The sequence below is a fragment of the Drosophila miranda genome (genome assembly GCF_003369915.1).
Source record: "Drosophila miranda strain MSH22 chromosome Y unlocalized genomic scaffold, D.miranda_PacBio2.1 Contig_Y1_pilon, whole genome shotgun sequence".
NCBI lineage: Eukaryota > Metazoa > Arthropoda > Insecta > Diptera > Drosophilidae > Drosophila > Drosophila miranda.
The window spans coordinates 40,106,251-40,121,111 of NW_022881603.1; the positions used below are offsets into that span (position 1 = coordinate 40,106,251).

General features: G+C 39.5%; 2 protein-coding genes and 1 pseudogene across 5 annotated transcripts; 2 read left to right on the top strand and 1 right to left on the bottom strand.

Moving 5' to 3' along the window:
- Positions 1-6,532: 6,532 nt before the first annotated feature.
- Positions 6,533-9,639, bottom strand: LOC117190904 (annotated as a pseudogene).
- Positions 9,640-9,991: 352 nt separating this feature from the next.
- Positions 9,992-12,871, top strand: LOC108159413 (protein lifeguard 1-like). 2 transcript variants are annotated; one of them, XM_017292657.2, is made up of 5 exons: positions 9,992-10,098; positions 10,713-10,807; positions 11,254-11,564; positions 11,630-11,878; positions 11,948-12,871. In XM_017292657.2, the coding sequence occupies exons 2-5, from the start codon at positions 10,768-10,770 to the stop codon at positions 12,305-12,307; spliced, it is 960 nt and encodes a 319-aa protein (XP_017148146.2). In that variant the 5' UTR covers positions 9,992-10,098; positions 10,713-10,767; the 3' UTR covers positions 12,308-12,871. The 2 variants fall into 2 exon arrangements, with proteins under 2 accessions (XP_017148146.2, XP_017148147.2); XM_017292658.2 differs by lacking the exon at positions 10,713-10,807 and adding an exon at positions 10,607-10,655 and having other exon boundaries at positions 9,993-10,098.
- A 178-nt stretch (positions 12,872-13,049) lies between these two features.
- On the top strand, positions 13,050-14,767 carry LOC108159414 (protein lifeguard 1-like). Of its 3 annotated transcripts, none has more exons than XM_017292660.2 (4): positions 13,050-13,299; positions 13,824-13,930; positions 13,998-14,099; positions 14,155-14,767. In XM_017292660.2, the coding sequence occupies exons 1-4, from the start codon at positions 13,281-13,283 to the stop codon at positions 14,659-14,661; spliced, it is 735 nt and encodes a 244-aa protein (XP_017148149.1). In that variant the 5' UTR covers positions 13,050-13,280; the 3' UTR covers positions 14,662-14,767. The 3 variants fall into 3 exon arrangements, with proteins under 3 accessions (XP_017148149.1, XP_017148148.1, XP_017148150.1); XM_017292659.2 differs by lacking the exon at positions 13,050-13,299 and adding an exon at positions 13,606-13,769; XM_017292661.2 differs by lacking the exon at positions 13,050-13,299 and adding an exon at positions 13,611-13,769 and having other exon boundaries at positions 13,848-13,930.
- Positions 14,768-14,861: the final 94 nt, after the last annotated feature.

Below are 14,861 nucleotides of genomic sequence, written 5' to 3' on the forward strand. Positions count from 1 at the left end.
CTCACAAACAAGGACCGATCTCACTGCAGATCTGGTCAAACAATTGAAAGCACTTCAAATTTCACAAGTACAGGAGCAAATTGTAAATTTAAAACAACAAATAGAAACTAAATCCGATCAGGTATCAGATTATCAGGCAGAAACAACAGACGAGACAATAAAAGATGACACCACATTAAAGGTAATAGAATCCCTACCAATTTTCAATGGTGGATTAAACCAATACGTAGGATGGAGGGAAGCTGCAGAAACTGCAGTGAAGTTATATAAGAAAGGAAGTAAGCAATATTATATTGCCTTAACAATTTTGAGAAACAAAATAACAGGACCAGCACATGACGCACTGACCAACCACGGGACAGTTTTAAATTTTGATGCCATACTTTTTACGACTTGACTTTGTTTACAGTGACAAGAGACCAATTTACATAATAGAACAGGAGTTAAGCGTTCTCCGACAAGGGAACCTTTCAATAATAGATTTCTATAACGAGGTTAACAAGAAAATGACCTTGTTAATAAATAAGACAATAATGACTCACGGAAAGGACAGTGAAATCACGAAAGAATCAAATAAGAAAATTAGAGACAATGCCTTACGTATTTTTGTCACTGGCCTAAACGGCGGCATTGCAGAAATCCTATTTTCATTGAATCCCCCAGATTTACCGAATGCCTTGGCAAAGGTACAAGAATTGCAATCAAATAACATTCGGGCCCAATTTGCCTACCAATTCAGTGGCCCCAGAAATTCAGGGAATAGTAACTACAATACATTAAGATTCAACCAGATTCACCATTCGACCAAAAAAAGGATCTTCAGAGGAATAACATGTCATGGGGACAACCCTATTTCTTGGGTAATAGACAACAAAATCAGGCCCCAGAACCAATGGATGTAGACGAATCGATACAAATCAAGAACCGACAGAACAGCAATCAATTCAGGGGAAATAATAATAATAGAAATTATCGGGAGAATACTAACGGTTATTATAGGAGAAATAATAACAATTATAACCAAGCTCAGCATTTTAGGGCAAACGTAGTACCGAATAATCAGTCTAACGAAAATTAGGCGCAGAAACGAAAGCCAAACGAAATGTCGGAACAACCGGCTAATAAAGCAATGCGGATAAATAACATTGAGGAGGACCATTTTTTAGATCAGCCCCGAAAGCCCTACTTAAAAAGAGTAGATAAAAAAATAAACAGAGAATTAAAAGTTTTGATAGATACGGGAGCAACTTCCTGTTATACAAAAAAGGGATTTTACGAAAATAAAAAAGAATTATCAATTTATAAGAAAGTTGCTACAGTGAATGGGTTTTCAATAATTAAATATTTCCATAATATAACTATTTTCAACACAAAACAAGTGTTTTATGAAATAGATGGAATGGAGGCAGATTTACTAATAGGATTTAACCTATTAAAGAAAATCGGAGCTGTTATTGATACAGGAAAGGGGACTTTAAGTTATAAAGACAATGAGGAGAAACTAATATATGACGAGGTCCTTTCTTTAAACAAATTAACCTTTATAGAAGGAAAAACCATCCTTCCGTTGAAGGAATATATAATAAAAAAATATTTTGAAAAAGAAAAAGAAATGAAAAGTGATTCAGTAAAGGTAGAAGGAAGTTTATATAGCTTGGGATCAAAAAATCCTGAGCACGCCGACGAAGAATTATCCGTCAATAGTTTGGGATTCAAATATCCTGAACCCGCCGTCGTTGAATTATCCGACATCCAAAGTTTTAATAGTTTGGGATTAAAATATCCTGAGCACGCCGTCGTAGAATTATCCGACACTAAAAGTTCGAATAGTTTGGGATTAAAGAATCCTGAACACGCCGTCGTTGAATTATCCGACATTGAACAATTTAAAAGTTTGGGATGCAAAAATCCTGAACGCGCCGTCGTAGAAATATCCGACATTCAAAATTATGCAAATTCTGAATTGAAAAAAATGAAATTGTATAACACAATAACCTACAAAGAGGACAATTTAGAAAATCTCAGAGAGAAAATGGTATCTATCATCCAAGAAGACCATGCCAATATAAATTTACAGTTACCGTTCAGAACGGATATAAAAGGAGAGATTAAAACTGAACATGATAGACCGGTATATGGCAAGCAGGATCCATACGCTTATTCGGTTAACGATTTCGTTAATAACGAAATAAGTAAAATGTTAGATGAAGGTATAATCAGACCTAGTAAAAGCCCATATAATTCACCGGTAATAGTAGTACCAAAGAAGGGAGTAAATGAGGACGGAACTCCTAAACATAGATTAGTAATAGACTTTAAGAAACTTAATGAAAACACCATACCGGATAGATACCCTATGCAAGATCCTTCAGTAATCCTTGCCAATTTAGGTAAGGCAAAGTATTTCTCGGCCATTGATTTAGAGTCAGGTTTCTATCAGATTTTAATGAGGGAATCAGATATTGAAAAAACATCTTTTTCCATAAATAACGGCAAATATGAATTTCTAAGAATGCCTATGGGATTGACGAACGCTCCCAGAATTTTCCAAAGGGCAATGGACGATATACTTAGAGAACAAGTTGGGAAAACTTGTCACGTCTATATGGACGATATAATAATATTTTCAAAAACTATAGAACAACATTATAAAGATCTAATTCATATAATACAGATATTGCAAAACGCTAACATGAAAATTTCCCTAGAAAAGTCTAAATTCTTTCAATTGGAAACCAAATTTCTGGGATACATTGTTTCCCAAAATATCATTAAAACAGATCCAGACAAAATCTCCACAATACAAAACTATCCAATTCCTAAAAATATCAGAGAGCTACGTAGCTTCTTAGGACTAACAGGGTATTACAGAAAATTTGTCCGAAATTATGCTACAATTGCCAAACCATTAACAAAATATCTCAGTGGAGTAAATGGGAAAGTTTCACGAAGGGCATCCAAGAAAACATTAATACAGCTGGATGAACCAGCAATGGGATCATTTAATAATTTAAAGGACAGTTTAATAGCACATATTGAATTAGTACAACCAGATTACAATAAAAAATTCACATTAACCACAGATGCATCGGACATAGCAATAGGTGCAGTTTTGTCGCAAGATGGGAATCCCATAACATTTATTTCTAAAACTTTAAGTAAAACCGAGCAGTTATATGCTACTAATAAAAAGGAATTATTAGCTATTGTATGGGCATTAAAAAATTTGCGAAATTATTTATACGGAGTGAGTGGAATTGAAATACATACAGATCACCAACCTTTGTCCTTTGCAATGTCGCAAAAAAATCCAAATGTTGAAATGAAACGTTGGTATTACTTCATAGAAAGTTTCACACCAAAAATCATTTATAAGCCAGGCTCAATTAACGTAGTAGCGGACGCTTTATCTCGGATTAAAATAAATCATATGACAGATAGTGATGTCGACCAGACAGAATCAGAATCAGACATAAATACTCAGCATTCAGCAGAGAGTAGTTTTGAAAACGTCATTCAAGAGACTAGCAAGCCTCTAAACCAATTTAAACAGCAGCTACTATTAGCGCAAGGGAGATTCACAGTTTATGAGTTAGTAAGAGTTTATGAAAATACCCGACATATTATTGAATTTGATACGGTAGACAATCTGCTAATCATTTTAAAAGAATTTATTCAGCCTCACTTAACCACAGGAATACACTGCACTTAGAAGATTTATACCTTATCCAAAATAAGCTAAAGGAAAACTTCATAAATAAATTTCTCTTCACAAGAAAGTTCCTCCAAGATGTAGTAAATTCAGAAGATAAAGCTATAATTATAGAAGAAACACATTGCAGAGCCCATAGAGGACTAGACGAAAATTACAAGCAAATAACTAAGCTGTATTATTGGCCAAACCTGCACAAAAAATTAAAAGAATATATAAAAAATTGTGAGATCTGTAACAAAAACAAATATCACAGACACCCTATAAAAATTCCAATTGGGGAAGCTCCCATTCCAGCAAAAGAAGGAGATCAATTACACTTAGACATATACTATGCCCAAAACCTAACATTCATAACTTGTATAGATTCTTATTCCAAATACTTGGTGGTCAAGGAAATTCAAAGTAAATTAAACATTGAAAATAAGGTAATGGAAATTTTGCAACACTTTCCGTTAGCAACATCTTTAATGACTGACAACGAACCAAGCTTTACTTCAGCACAATTTAGATCATTCATACAAAGAAGTAACTTAACTATTTATTATGCTGATCCCAGACACAGCACCTCAAATGGTCAGGTAGAAAGGGTACATTCCACACTAACAGAAATAGCGCGGTGCATCAAGGATGAACTAAATCTAACAGATTATTCAGAAATAATAATAAGGGCGGCACTGAAATATAATCTGACGATACATTCAACGACCAATCAAATGCCATATGACATATTGTATAACAAAATAGAACACAAGCATAATCCAATATTACTTAAGGAAGCTCAGACCAAAATGCTTAAGCTACATAACAAAGATAGAAGAGAAAAAAAATATATAATATAGGAGAAGTAGTTTATGAAAAGAAATTCGGGGAAAGAAATAAACTTCAATCCCGATACAAAAAGCAGGTAGTCAAGGAAAATCGACCGAATAAAATTATAATCAACAATAGAAACAGAATTATACATAAAGATAACATCAAATATTAAATATTTTTTTTCCAGAAAATGTATGCGAATATACTAATACTGACTTTTGTTATATTGACGACTTCGGAAGTAATTGACTATACGCATAGTGACTATCTATTGCTCAAAGACGACAGAGACGTTTACACTTATGAAACATACGCTGAACTTTTCCATATTACTAATTTGAGTTTTTATAGAGAGATAATTGATAAAGAATCCAAATATGTCAACAAAGCAATTAATTCAGACGATGAGTGGGAAATATCAATGGACTTAAGTCTATTAAAATTAATGATTTCAGAATTAGTTCCAAAACGGAATGAAAGGGGAATAAATGAATTAGGTACCATTTGGAAATGGATAGCAGGCAGCCCTGATCATGACGACTTTTTGAAAATACAAAATAAAGTAAATGAATTAACTGAAAATAATAATAAACAATTTGTAATAAATTCCAAATTTTTCAAAGAAATTGAATTGCTATCAAATTCATTAAAAAATGTCATCTTCAATGAAGAAACGATACTGAGAAAGCATCGTTTAAAATTAATAACTTTTGACCTACTAAATTTAGTTGATAACATAACCCTCTTAAAAGTAAACATTTTCAATACAAAAATTGTAAATAAAAACGAAATAGAGGACATTTATAAGCATGAAAAACATCCTGTTGAACTGTCTGATCTGCTGGACATTGCAACGGTTAAAATAATTCGAAATGCTGATTTAATAAACATTTACATAAAATATCCTCAAATTAAAGATATTTGCAAGTTTTACCATGCAAGAGCCATCTCACAAAATGATGGAATGTTAGTTATAAGTGAAAAAGTTTGTGAATGTAAGGAGAAATACTATTTAATGAATAATTTTAAAAGTGAAACTTTTAACAATTACGCACAAATAAATTTAAAGAAGACCTGTTTCACCAATTTACTTAATGGCTTTAAGGACAACTGCACTAAAAAAAAGGAAAAAAACAAAGAAATAGACATAATTCAGAATGGTGCCATATTAGTTTCAGGCAAAAATTTTCTTTTGATAATGTTAATATTTTAAATCCCCTTATAACATTAGGTAATACGGCCTTACCATTAACAACATTGTTCTTAATCATTTTGATATTGATAATGTTATTTTACTTCGGCTATAAATTAACCAAATTTGTACTTATTAAATCAATAAGAATACCGTCAGAAGAAATAGTGGAAAGCAACATTCAAATACTGTCAGAAGAAATTAGAGCTCTATCAGAACTTCAAAATGTATCAGGACGAAACATTTAAGAATGGGGGGAGTTAACGTACCCAATTCTATTGAGCTCTTATACGAGTTGTAAACAATCTTTGGCTTTCCAAAACGAAAACAATTTCAATCTTGGGCCTCCGCCTAATTGATTTCTAAGATGTACAATCTCAAGGGCTCCCGCCGCAATCCCAATCTTTGACACTCGCCTAAATGGAAACCCAATGTTTGCCCACACCCGGCTTCTCATAAACAATCTCACACCCGGCTTTCTGCAGATCCTGCACTTTAGGCATTTTACAGTTCTCTCTTTGGATGACGAAATCCAATACTCGGGATGGCGAAATCAATTGAAATGTTTATAGAAAAACTATTCCCGAAAGGGATCAACGATGCAAAGATCAAAAAGTTCAAGTCAGTCTTGATCCAGAAGCGACACCGCAAAGTCGAGCTAAAAATTAAGATCGCGCAAACCCTTTGTCCGGAATCCTTTGTGACCCTCTACTTAAATCTATATCAGTGAAGTTAGAAGTAAAATAAAAACTTTTTAAAAACACAATCCGCTACCGCAGTTATTTAATTTGTACGTATTGATAATAATCTGATTCCAAATGAATACAATTTATTGTGGCGATGGTTTGTGGCTGACAAGGTGCATACGTTAAGTCCTGAGAGCCTTGAGATGTTCGGCTACTCTTTAATTGGTGTTCTATATACTTCTAGGTACTCGTAGAAGTTGTACTCCAAATCTTGCTTTAATACAGTGAAATCCTTCAAAAGCCGGCATTATTTGGATTCGTTTGAGATTGCCAAGACTCGTCCTTCCCTGGGAGTTATGTATGTATGTACATATGTATGTATCTAATCATTCATTTAAGATTAATACGATTTTGTCCTTCTGTGGAAGTATGAAGTTTACTACTATGAGAGGCTCCTTCTCTATGGGTTCTATTGGAAAGCCCTTTTGGAAAATCAATCATGAATTTCTGTTTTTTCTTAAAACGCTTTCTTCAAAACTTCCTCGAGGGGTTAGGAGTGACATTCGTTTTAAATTTAATCCAATAAATTCGTTTAAATCATGATGTCTGTAAAGGATCTGATATGGACAGATGAAGGCATTTCTGGAAAAATTTTCTGCCAACTCCCGTAAACGAAAAATTGCCCGTATCGGATTTGATTGAAATTTCTTAAAATTTCAGGTGCGTAGCGTTAGATCTGATGGATAGTCCTGCTATGGAAAATGTAGTCTTTCTGAGTTCCCCTTTGTGCCATGCAGAATTCGTAATCCTGGCTGCCTAAACTATTAAATTCTATGGATCAGCATAAGCCGTACGTAGAGTTTCTCGGTTTATCAACTGAACAATACGTACGAATGACTATGCAATGCTTGTCCAATTTAAATTCTTGTTAGAAAACACCAAAAATATTTAATTTTCAATGAATAAAGTACAAAGACACGCGTACAGATTTATTTCCTTACGAATCATCAAATTAAATCTGACTCTAGGCAGTCTTCTCTTGCAGTGTACGCGTTGTTTAACAACTCTGCAGCATGCTAATCTTGGCGATGAAAAAGAGGCCGGTCACATAGGTTAGCTGGAATATGGGATCAGCGATTAAATAAAAATAACTGGAGGAGGATTGGAAAGTCACAGGGAAATTAAAACAATGATTTTTTTCGAATTTAATTCAAATCGATAGAGTATCAGGGTTGTGGTGATGTGTTTAAGGCGTTAGCCGCTTGGGATCGCGTGGGAACATGGAGGTCTTGCGAATGTTATCCAACAAGAAAGATGAAAAATTGGTTTTCAACAGGAGCAGATAGGGAGCAGCTTCATTCAGAGATACTAACCGATACCATGGTGCTTGGTACGCTCGATTAAGTACTCCGGATCGTGTATACGTTGTGCCCCTGACAGGATCTCCTCGCCACGCATGAACATGTCGTAGGAGTTGGAGTAAGTAGAGTTGCTGGGATCGGGCATCGTGTAGAAGGGGCGTATCGCCAGGGGGAACTTGTCCAGGATGTAGAAGTCAGTGTCGTACTCGGCCTTGACCAGACGACCCAGTAGCTTCTCATTTGGCGTCGACAAATCCTCCTCATCGCCCGTCTCCACGCCAGCCTCGCGCAACATAGCCAAGCCCTCGGAAAACTGCAGTATTAGTGGTAGCTCTAAGAACTTAAAGGCATCCACCTTGTACTGCTGGCCCACGGACTCGATCTCACGGCTGTACTTGTCGCGCAATCCCTTAAAAATCGCCGTGAACGTGTTCCAATTGTGTGGAGGCCATCTCCAGATCAAGGCCTACAAACTCTGTCAGATGCCTGTGCGTGTTCGAGTCCTCCGCACGGAACACGGCCCCCACGGTGTATACCTTGTCAAAGTCGGCGGCAATTGCCATTTGCTTGTAAAGCTGTGGCGACTGGGCCAGATAGGCAGAATCCTTGAAATAGCTGACGGTGAACACATTGGCTCCTCCTTCACTGGCTGCCGAAATGATTTTCGGCGTGTGGATCTCTGTGAAACCCTGCTCGGTGAGGATATCTTGCCTGATATCTTGCCGGTGAGGAAAAATATTAGCCGGCGTTCTCAGATCCAGGACACGATTATCCAGTCTGGTGTCCTGATTGACGCGGATGTTGAGACCGTCATCATCGGCATTCTCTGGTCGCGAGGCATCCTCAATTTGCAAAGGCAGCTGAGCCTTGGGCTGGGAAATTACAAATATTTGTTCGACACACAGCTCCAGTGTTTGCTCCGTGCAAGATTCGATCTTGTTGGGCACTGAGACGGGCTTGGCCTGGATATCGATGATGCTCTCCTTTTGAATACTGCAAAAAGATGATTGTGATTAGAAATTAATGATCATCCTCGTGCTATTTTATAGGACATACTTTCCCGCGAACTTCACCATCTGCTTGGAAATGATGTCGCCCACAGCCAGTATGCACTGCACTGTACTGCTCTGCTGGCGCAGGATAAGGAAGCACTGTTTGCCCTTAGACCGCGAAGTATGGACGCGTCCTCGTACCCAGAGCAATCCCTTTTCCAAGTGGCTGCTCAGCTCGTGCACAGCCACGAAGTTACGCTCACTGCGTTTGTCCTTCGATTGAATCATCTCAGAGAGGCCGTAGCGGCCCAAGGCGCTGTCTTCGGCGCTGTCGCCAGCTGCATTGTTAGCAGCAATAGCTGTTGTCGTATCCGCCTTCTGCTCGGCTTTCTGTGGAGATAAAGGTACAAGCATCAGAGCTGTTATCACCGCCAAACACTCCCGCCACGTCCGCAGAATCACAAAATTACCTTGGCTGCCTTGGCCAGCTTCTTGGCTCCCTTCTTGGAGACCTGCTCCCCATTTGCCACGTTCTCCTTGTCATCGACCATTTTGGAATACACACAAATGGCTGCGACGAGTTGCGTCACTATATTTATAAATAGAAACTAGCCGATGAGATGTCCCATTTGCTCCGCTTTCCATATGTCTCGAGATGAGCCCTTTGTTACAAGCGGCACGGCACGGCACGCCCATAACCTAAATGTAAACGCTTGTCTTCGCTGGGACAATGGCTGCACTCGGTATGATTTACAGTCACTTATTGATTGTTCACTTTTTTAAGACCTACCAGAAAATTCTCGCCCTTTTAATACAGAAACGAAAAGATTACACGAGCGTCGTGGACGATTGCAGCATGCGAGTCGGCCAAAAAATTCACTAAAATATAACAAACTGCATTGCTGGTATATTTTAGTGCATTTTCGTCGACTATCGATAGTCTCTATGCATTTACAAGGTGTCGCAAAATGATCAGTTTTTACTGACGTCTTATTTTACAGATATCTATTACATAAAACAAAATACAAAAGTTTTCGGTTGTCGTCCGATATTTAACTTACGAGCGTAACGAAGACGCAGGTGGCTGTAATTTTTATATTTCTTTCTTTTCCCATCAAGTTTTTTATATGTTGTCTTACTGCCTACCTTAATTGGAAGTGTAGTCGAAAAGTCGTATTATCACAATTTGCGCCACCTTTAATATTATACATTTTTCCACCCTAATCGATAAGTCGTTATTCGATAGCTCGCCTAGCACATCACTAGTATAATTTCGTGAATAATCCATAAAAACAAAAAAAGTTTACTTGGTTATATCAATTTTGTAAACAATCCAGAGGTAAATAAATTATCTTAAAGTGTTTAAATCAGTTCTTGGGCCTTGGCTTGTGGCAAGCAATTGCAATTCATTCTCCTTGTGGTGTTCCCTCCGGTATATTAGTGGATCTGGTGGATGAGTGAGTCACAGTTTTTCGGGCGTATACAAACAAACCGCTCGAGTATGTATTATTGATGTGTGTAGACTCCAGCTGCACCAATTTAATAGCTACGACTAGAAAACAGTGTGTAGGTAAATTATTAAACGGCATTGCCTTTCAAGAGCACTCCCACGCTCACATAGCGTACACGTCACTTCTGCCACAACAAATCCATAAAGCGACCAGGAAGAGCCGAAATTAATTAATAATTGCATGCCACAGGATGGGGGTTTCAAAAAGAGCGTAACTTTTTCCCATTACTGTACTACATTTCTTTGCTGCTAATTTAATTAGACAAACAAACAAAGTGGCTGCGGTGTATCAGCACTTATTTTATGTTATCACTTTCCCTTCCATCTCTGCTTGCAGGTAAATTCTCATCGAACTTAGTGCTACTCAGCCACCTCAAAAATGCAAGGTGAGTGCCAAGGGCCAAGGCTTGACTAATCGAAAGTTTCTTGGGTCTACTTCACAGCAGCATCTATTAGAGATCTTTAGAGAGAAAGGCCGAGAGCAGAACCCACAGTGCAATGTCGTGGCAAAGTGTCCCTCAATATCCCCAGTACCAAGGTCTATTTTAATTGCCAATTTTTTATCTAAATTGATTGCTTTTTGGGTTATTGCATGCTTCTGTTTTTGTAACCCGTCTCCTTGTCTCTTTGGAAGATTTCATCAAACCTGCTTCTCTGGTGCGGTTTTTCCAGAACTGCAAAGTACCCATAAACAGTTGAATCATTGTAATGCCGTCTTTACATTAAGAAGTTATATTTGTACTCCCTTATCATGGTTGAATGTGTTTACTCTAGAGAGTTGTTGGATGCTTGTTATCATTGTTCTCTCATTTTTCGGTAAATACTTTGTGCAGCCCCTCCAAAGCGAATCATTCCGATTTCTCAGTTCTGGGTAGCGAATGCGAGGTTTTTTCCATCTTTAGGACCTGGCCTTGTGGAATGCTCTAGAAGAAAAGTTTGAAAGTTGTGCACGAAAAGAAAGATAAGTTGAAATGTATTCAACAGATCCAAATCAGCAATACAATTACGGTGGCTATCCACCGCAAAGAGGCTACGGTGGCGGACCTCCGCAAGGCGGTTACCCGCCCTATGCCCAAGGAGGAGCTCAACCTTATCCACAGGGACCGTATGGCCAACCCTATGGACAAGGACCGCCACCAGGTGGCTATGCCCCGCAGCCGGGATTCATTCAGCCACCGCCTGCAGCAGGGGGCTACGGAGCCTACGATGATCCAGAGAGTCAGCCCAAGAACTTTTCCTTCGACGACCAGAGCATCCGTCGCGGTTTCATACGCAAAGTTTATTTGATTTTAATGGTAAGTGGCGTTCAATAGCGGTTTCATTTAACTTTATGTAAATTCTCAATTTGTTGTTCTTTTAGGGCCAACTGTTGGTTACTTTCGGAGCAGTTGCCTTGTTCGTCTTTCACCAGGGAACAAAAGACTTCGCTGCCAAGAACATGTGGCTCTTCTGGGTGGCTCTTGGCGTAATGCTGGTCACTATGCTGTGTATGGCCTGTTGCGATAGCGTACGCCGCCAGACACCGACAAATTTGATTTTCTTGGGATTATTTACAATAGCTCAGTCGTTCTTAATGGGAGTAACGGCCACTCGCTATGCCCCCAACGAGGTGAGTGTTCATTGAAATTAACGCTTTCATATACCAGCAGCCTACTGATCGATTCTTCTTTGATTTCAGGTTCTCTTGGCGGTGGGTATAACGGCGGCTGTTTGTCTAGCACTCACGCTCTTTGCAATGCAAACCAAATACGACTTCACGATGATGGGCGGCATTCTGATTGCCTGCATGGTGGTATTCTTGATCTTCGGCATTGTGGCCATGTTCATGAAGGGCAAAATCATCACGCTTGTCTACGCCTCGTTCGGAGCGCTTCTGTTCTCCGTCTACCTAATCTACGATACGCAGCTGATGATGGGCGGCGATCACAAGTACTCCATCAGTCCCGAGGAGTACATCTTCGCGGCCCTGAATCTCTATTTGGACATCATCAACATCTTCATGTACATTCTCACTATAATTGGAGCATCGCGCGACTAAGGATCCAGCGCGTAGACAATCGATTTATTTCCAAATATTCTTTACATTTTAACCGGCTCCAGCTTTAACCGGCTTACCTATTGTTGTCGTCTAATCTCATTCGCCTCTAACCAGTTCTGACACTGAGAAACGAAACGGCGGCTATATTCAACTTAAAGATTACTCAAATATCTACTATCAATCTATATCTTTCCCCGTTGTGTTTGGCCAGTTTCCTTATATGTAGTTGGTAATGTGTGTTTTAAGGTAAAGTGAATACAAAATTAACATTTTAATTTGCTTTTTGTTATGTAATTCGTATTTATGCTGGTTTCCGACATGATTTTTAATGTCAAGAATTCCCCCTCAGCCTCTTCAGAGTATTATATAAATTCAGTTGCGAGGATAATTAAAAATACCAAATTGATATGCCATTCAAATAATAACAATAAATAGTCACGTATATACATACATACATACATACATAAACATATATACTATATTATATGCAACACGGCTTGCAATTGTTAAATACGTTTAACTTTGTAAAAACTACGGAATCCCGAAATATATTTGTAAATCTAATACCGAACGATGTAAGCTCCGCACTGAGTTTAAAGTCAACAATAAAGCGCGTCTATTTATTAAGGCTGGATTGTTCTGACCACAGAGAGCAGCCTTTGTAGGTCTTCTTCATCGCGATTCACCCTGGGGGCATTGCCACCGCCAGTGGATTTCAACATCTTCAGTTTTCAGTCGACCAGCGTCGCTTGCGCACGGATTACACCAAAAGGCGAACTTTATCAATTAAAATACCTTTTCTTTATCATTTGTCGCGTTAGTTGGCCTGACTTCCTTATCGCAGCCACACAACTGTGTGCGTGGCGTGTGAGTTTTGGTGTCTTTCAAATTTGTGTATGCAACCGGGTCACCGCCACCTGCGGCTCAGTAGTTCGTGTGTTTTCCACCGATATAGCCGCAATATACAAATAAAATGTATCACTACCAGCAAGGCAAGTACAGGGAGCCGTGTCGATGGCGGCTAAGCCGAAAGAAGAGTTGTGGCGAGAAAGTGTTCCCGATAAGATAATCGTCGATTGCCAGAGCTCTCTCTCTCGCTCTCCCTCTGAGACCATTTCAGGGGTATATATGTGATTCACCTACTATCGAACATTTGTTGGGCCACAATATATGAATTACTCAACAGCACACACATGTGTGTACATTATCTGTTATCTGCATCTACTGTGCGTCGGCGATGTGTTCGTGTGCGTGTATGGGAGAGTCGATTTGATAAGAAACTTGGCTAATCTGCAAATAGTCGGCCATATGGGATACTTTCTGGTAGGGCAAATGGGTTAGACCATCGTCACCTCCAAGCGGAAGAGCTCACACGACACGTTACTGCTGCGGCACAGAGAGGGAGCGTATATATTGTATACTATCTATAACAATCCAGCGATGAGCAACCACTTTCAATATGGTTAGTCATCGATGAATTAATACCCAATTCCTTTGAACCTGTCTCCATCCATAGGCGATGAAACTGGCGCCTACACAGATGCGGAGGCCGACAAGAACTTCGACTTTGATGACCAGAGCATCAGGAAGGGCTTCATCAGGAAGGTCTACCTCATTCTGATGGTGAGTGAAACATCACTTAATCATGGGATATCTCTAAATCTCACTTATTATCTATCTGACATCCTAGGTACAACTGCTGATTACTTTTGGGTTTGTCAGCGTGTTCACCTTCTCAAAGGGCACACAGGAATGGGTCCAGAAGAACCCATACCTCGTTTGGATCGCCCTGGTGAGTGGCTACCTTTTACAGGATAGCATGGATATAAAATCTCTATTTTTTGCAGGTCGTTCTCATTGTGACTATGATCTCCATGGCCTGCTGCGAGAGCGTTCGTCGGAAAACGCCACTAAACTTTATATTCCTGTTCCTGTTCACAATCGCCGAGTCCTTCCTGCTGGGAATGGTGGCCGGCCAGTACGAGGCCAATGAGGTGCTGATGGCCGTGGGAATCACGGCAGCCGTGTCCTTGGGCCTCACCATCTTCGCATTGCAAACCAAGTGGGACTTCACGATGTGCGGCGGAGTGCTAGTCGCCTGCCTGGTGGTCTTCATCATCTTTGGCATTATTGCCATCTTCATACCAGGCCAGGTGATCGGTCTAGTGTACGCCTCGCTGGGTGCCCTGCTCTTCTCCGTGTATCTGGTGTACGACACGCAGCTGATGCTGGGCGGCAACCACAAGTACTCCATCAGTCCCGAGGAGTACATCTTCGCGGCCCTCAACCTCTACCTGGACATTGTCAACATCTTTATGTACATACTGACCATCATCGGATTGGCCCGCAGCTAGACGCCTCAGTGACCGTGTGCGCGGCAGTTCCCATACAAGTTCTAGAAATATGTAATTTAATTTTATGTACCCTATACGAAGAAATACAGATTTGACTACTAGCCCACCAGGTCCGAGTGCTCACTTTGGTTGGGTATTGCAGTGTGGATCGGTGCATCTGTGGCTCTGCTGCATCCACAAATCTCGAACCTTGCCCACGC

Coding starts and splice junctions, on each gene's coding strand:
- LOC108159413 (XM_017292657.2), top strand. CDS start 10,768: ATGTCGTGGCAAAGTGTCCCTCAATATCCCCAGTACCAAG. Junction 11,565..11,629: donor AAGTTTATTTGATTTTAATG/GTAAGTGGCGTT, acceptor TTGTTCTTTTAG/GGCCAACTGTTGGTTACTTT. Junction 11,879..11,947: donor CTCGCTATGCCCCCAACGAG/GTGAGTGTTCAT, acceptor CTTTGATTTCAG/GTTCTCTTGGCGGTGGGTAT.
- LOC108159414 (XM_017292659.2), top strand. CDS start 13,748: ATGAGCAACCACTTTCAATATG. Junction 13,770..13,823: donor GAGCAACCACTTTCAATATG/GTTAGTCATCGA, acceptor CTCCATCCATAG/GCGATGAAACTGGCGCCTAC. Junction 13,931..13,997: donor AGGTCTACCTCATTCTGATG/GTGAGTGAAACA, acceptor CTGACATCCTAG/GTACAACTGCTGATTACTTT.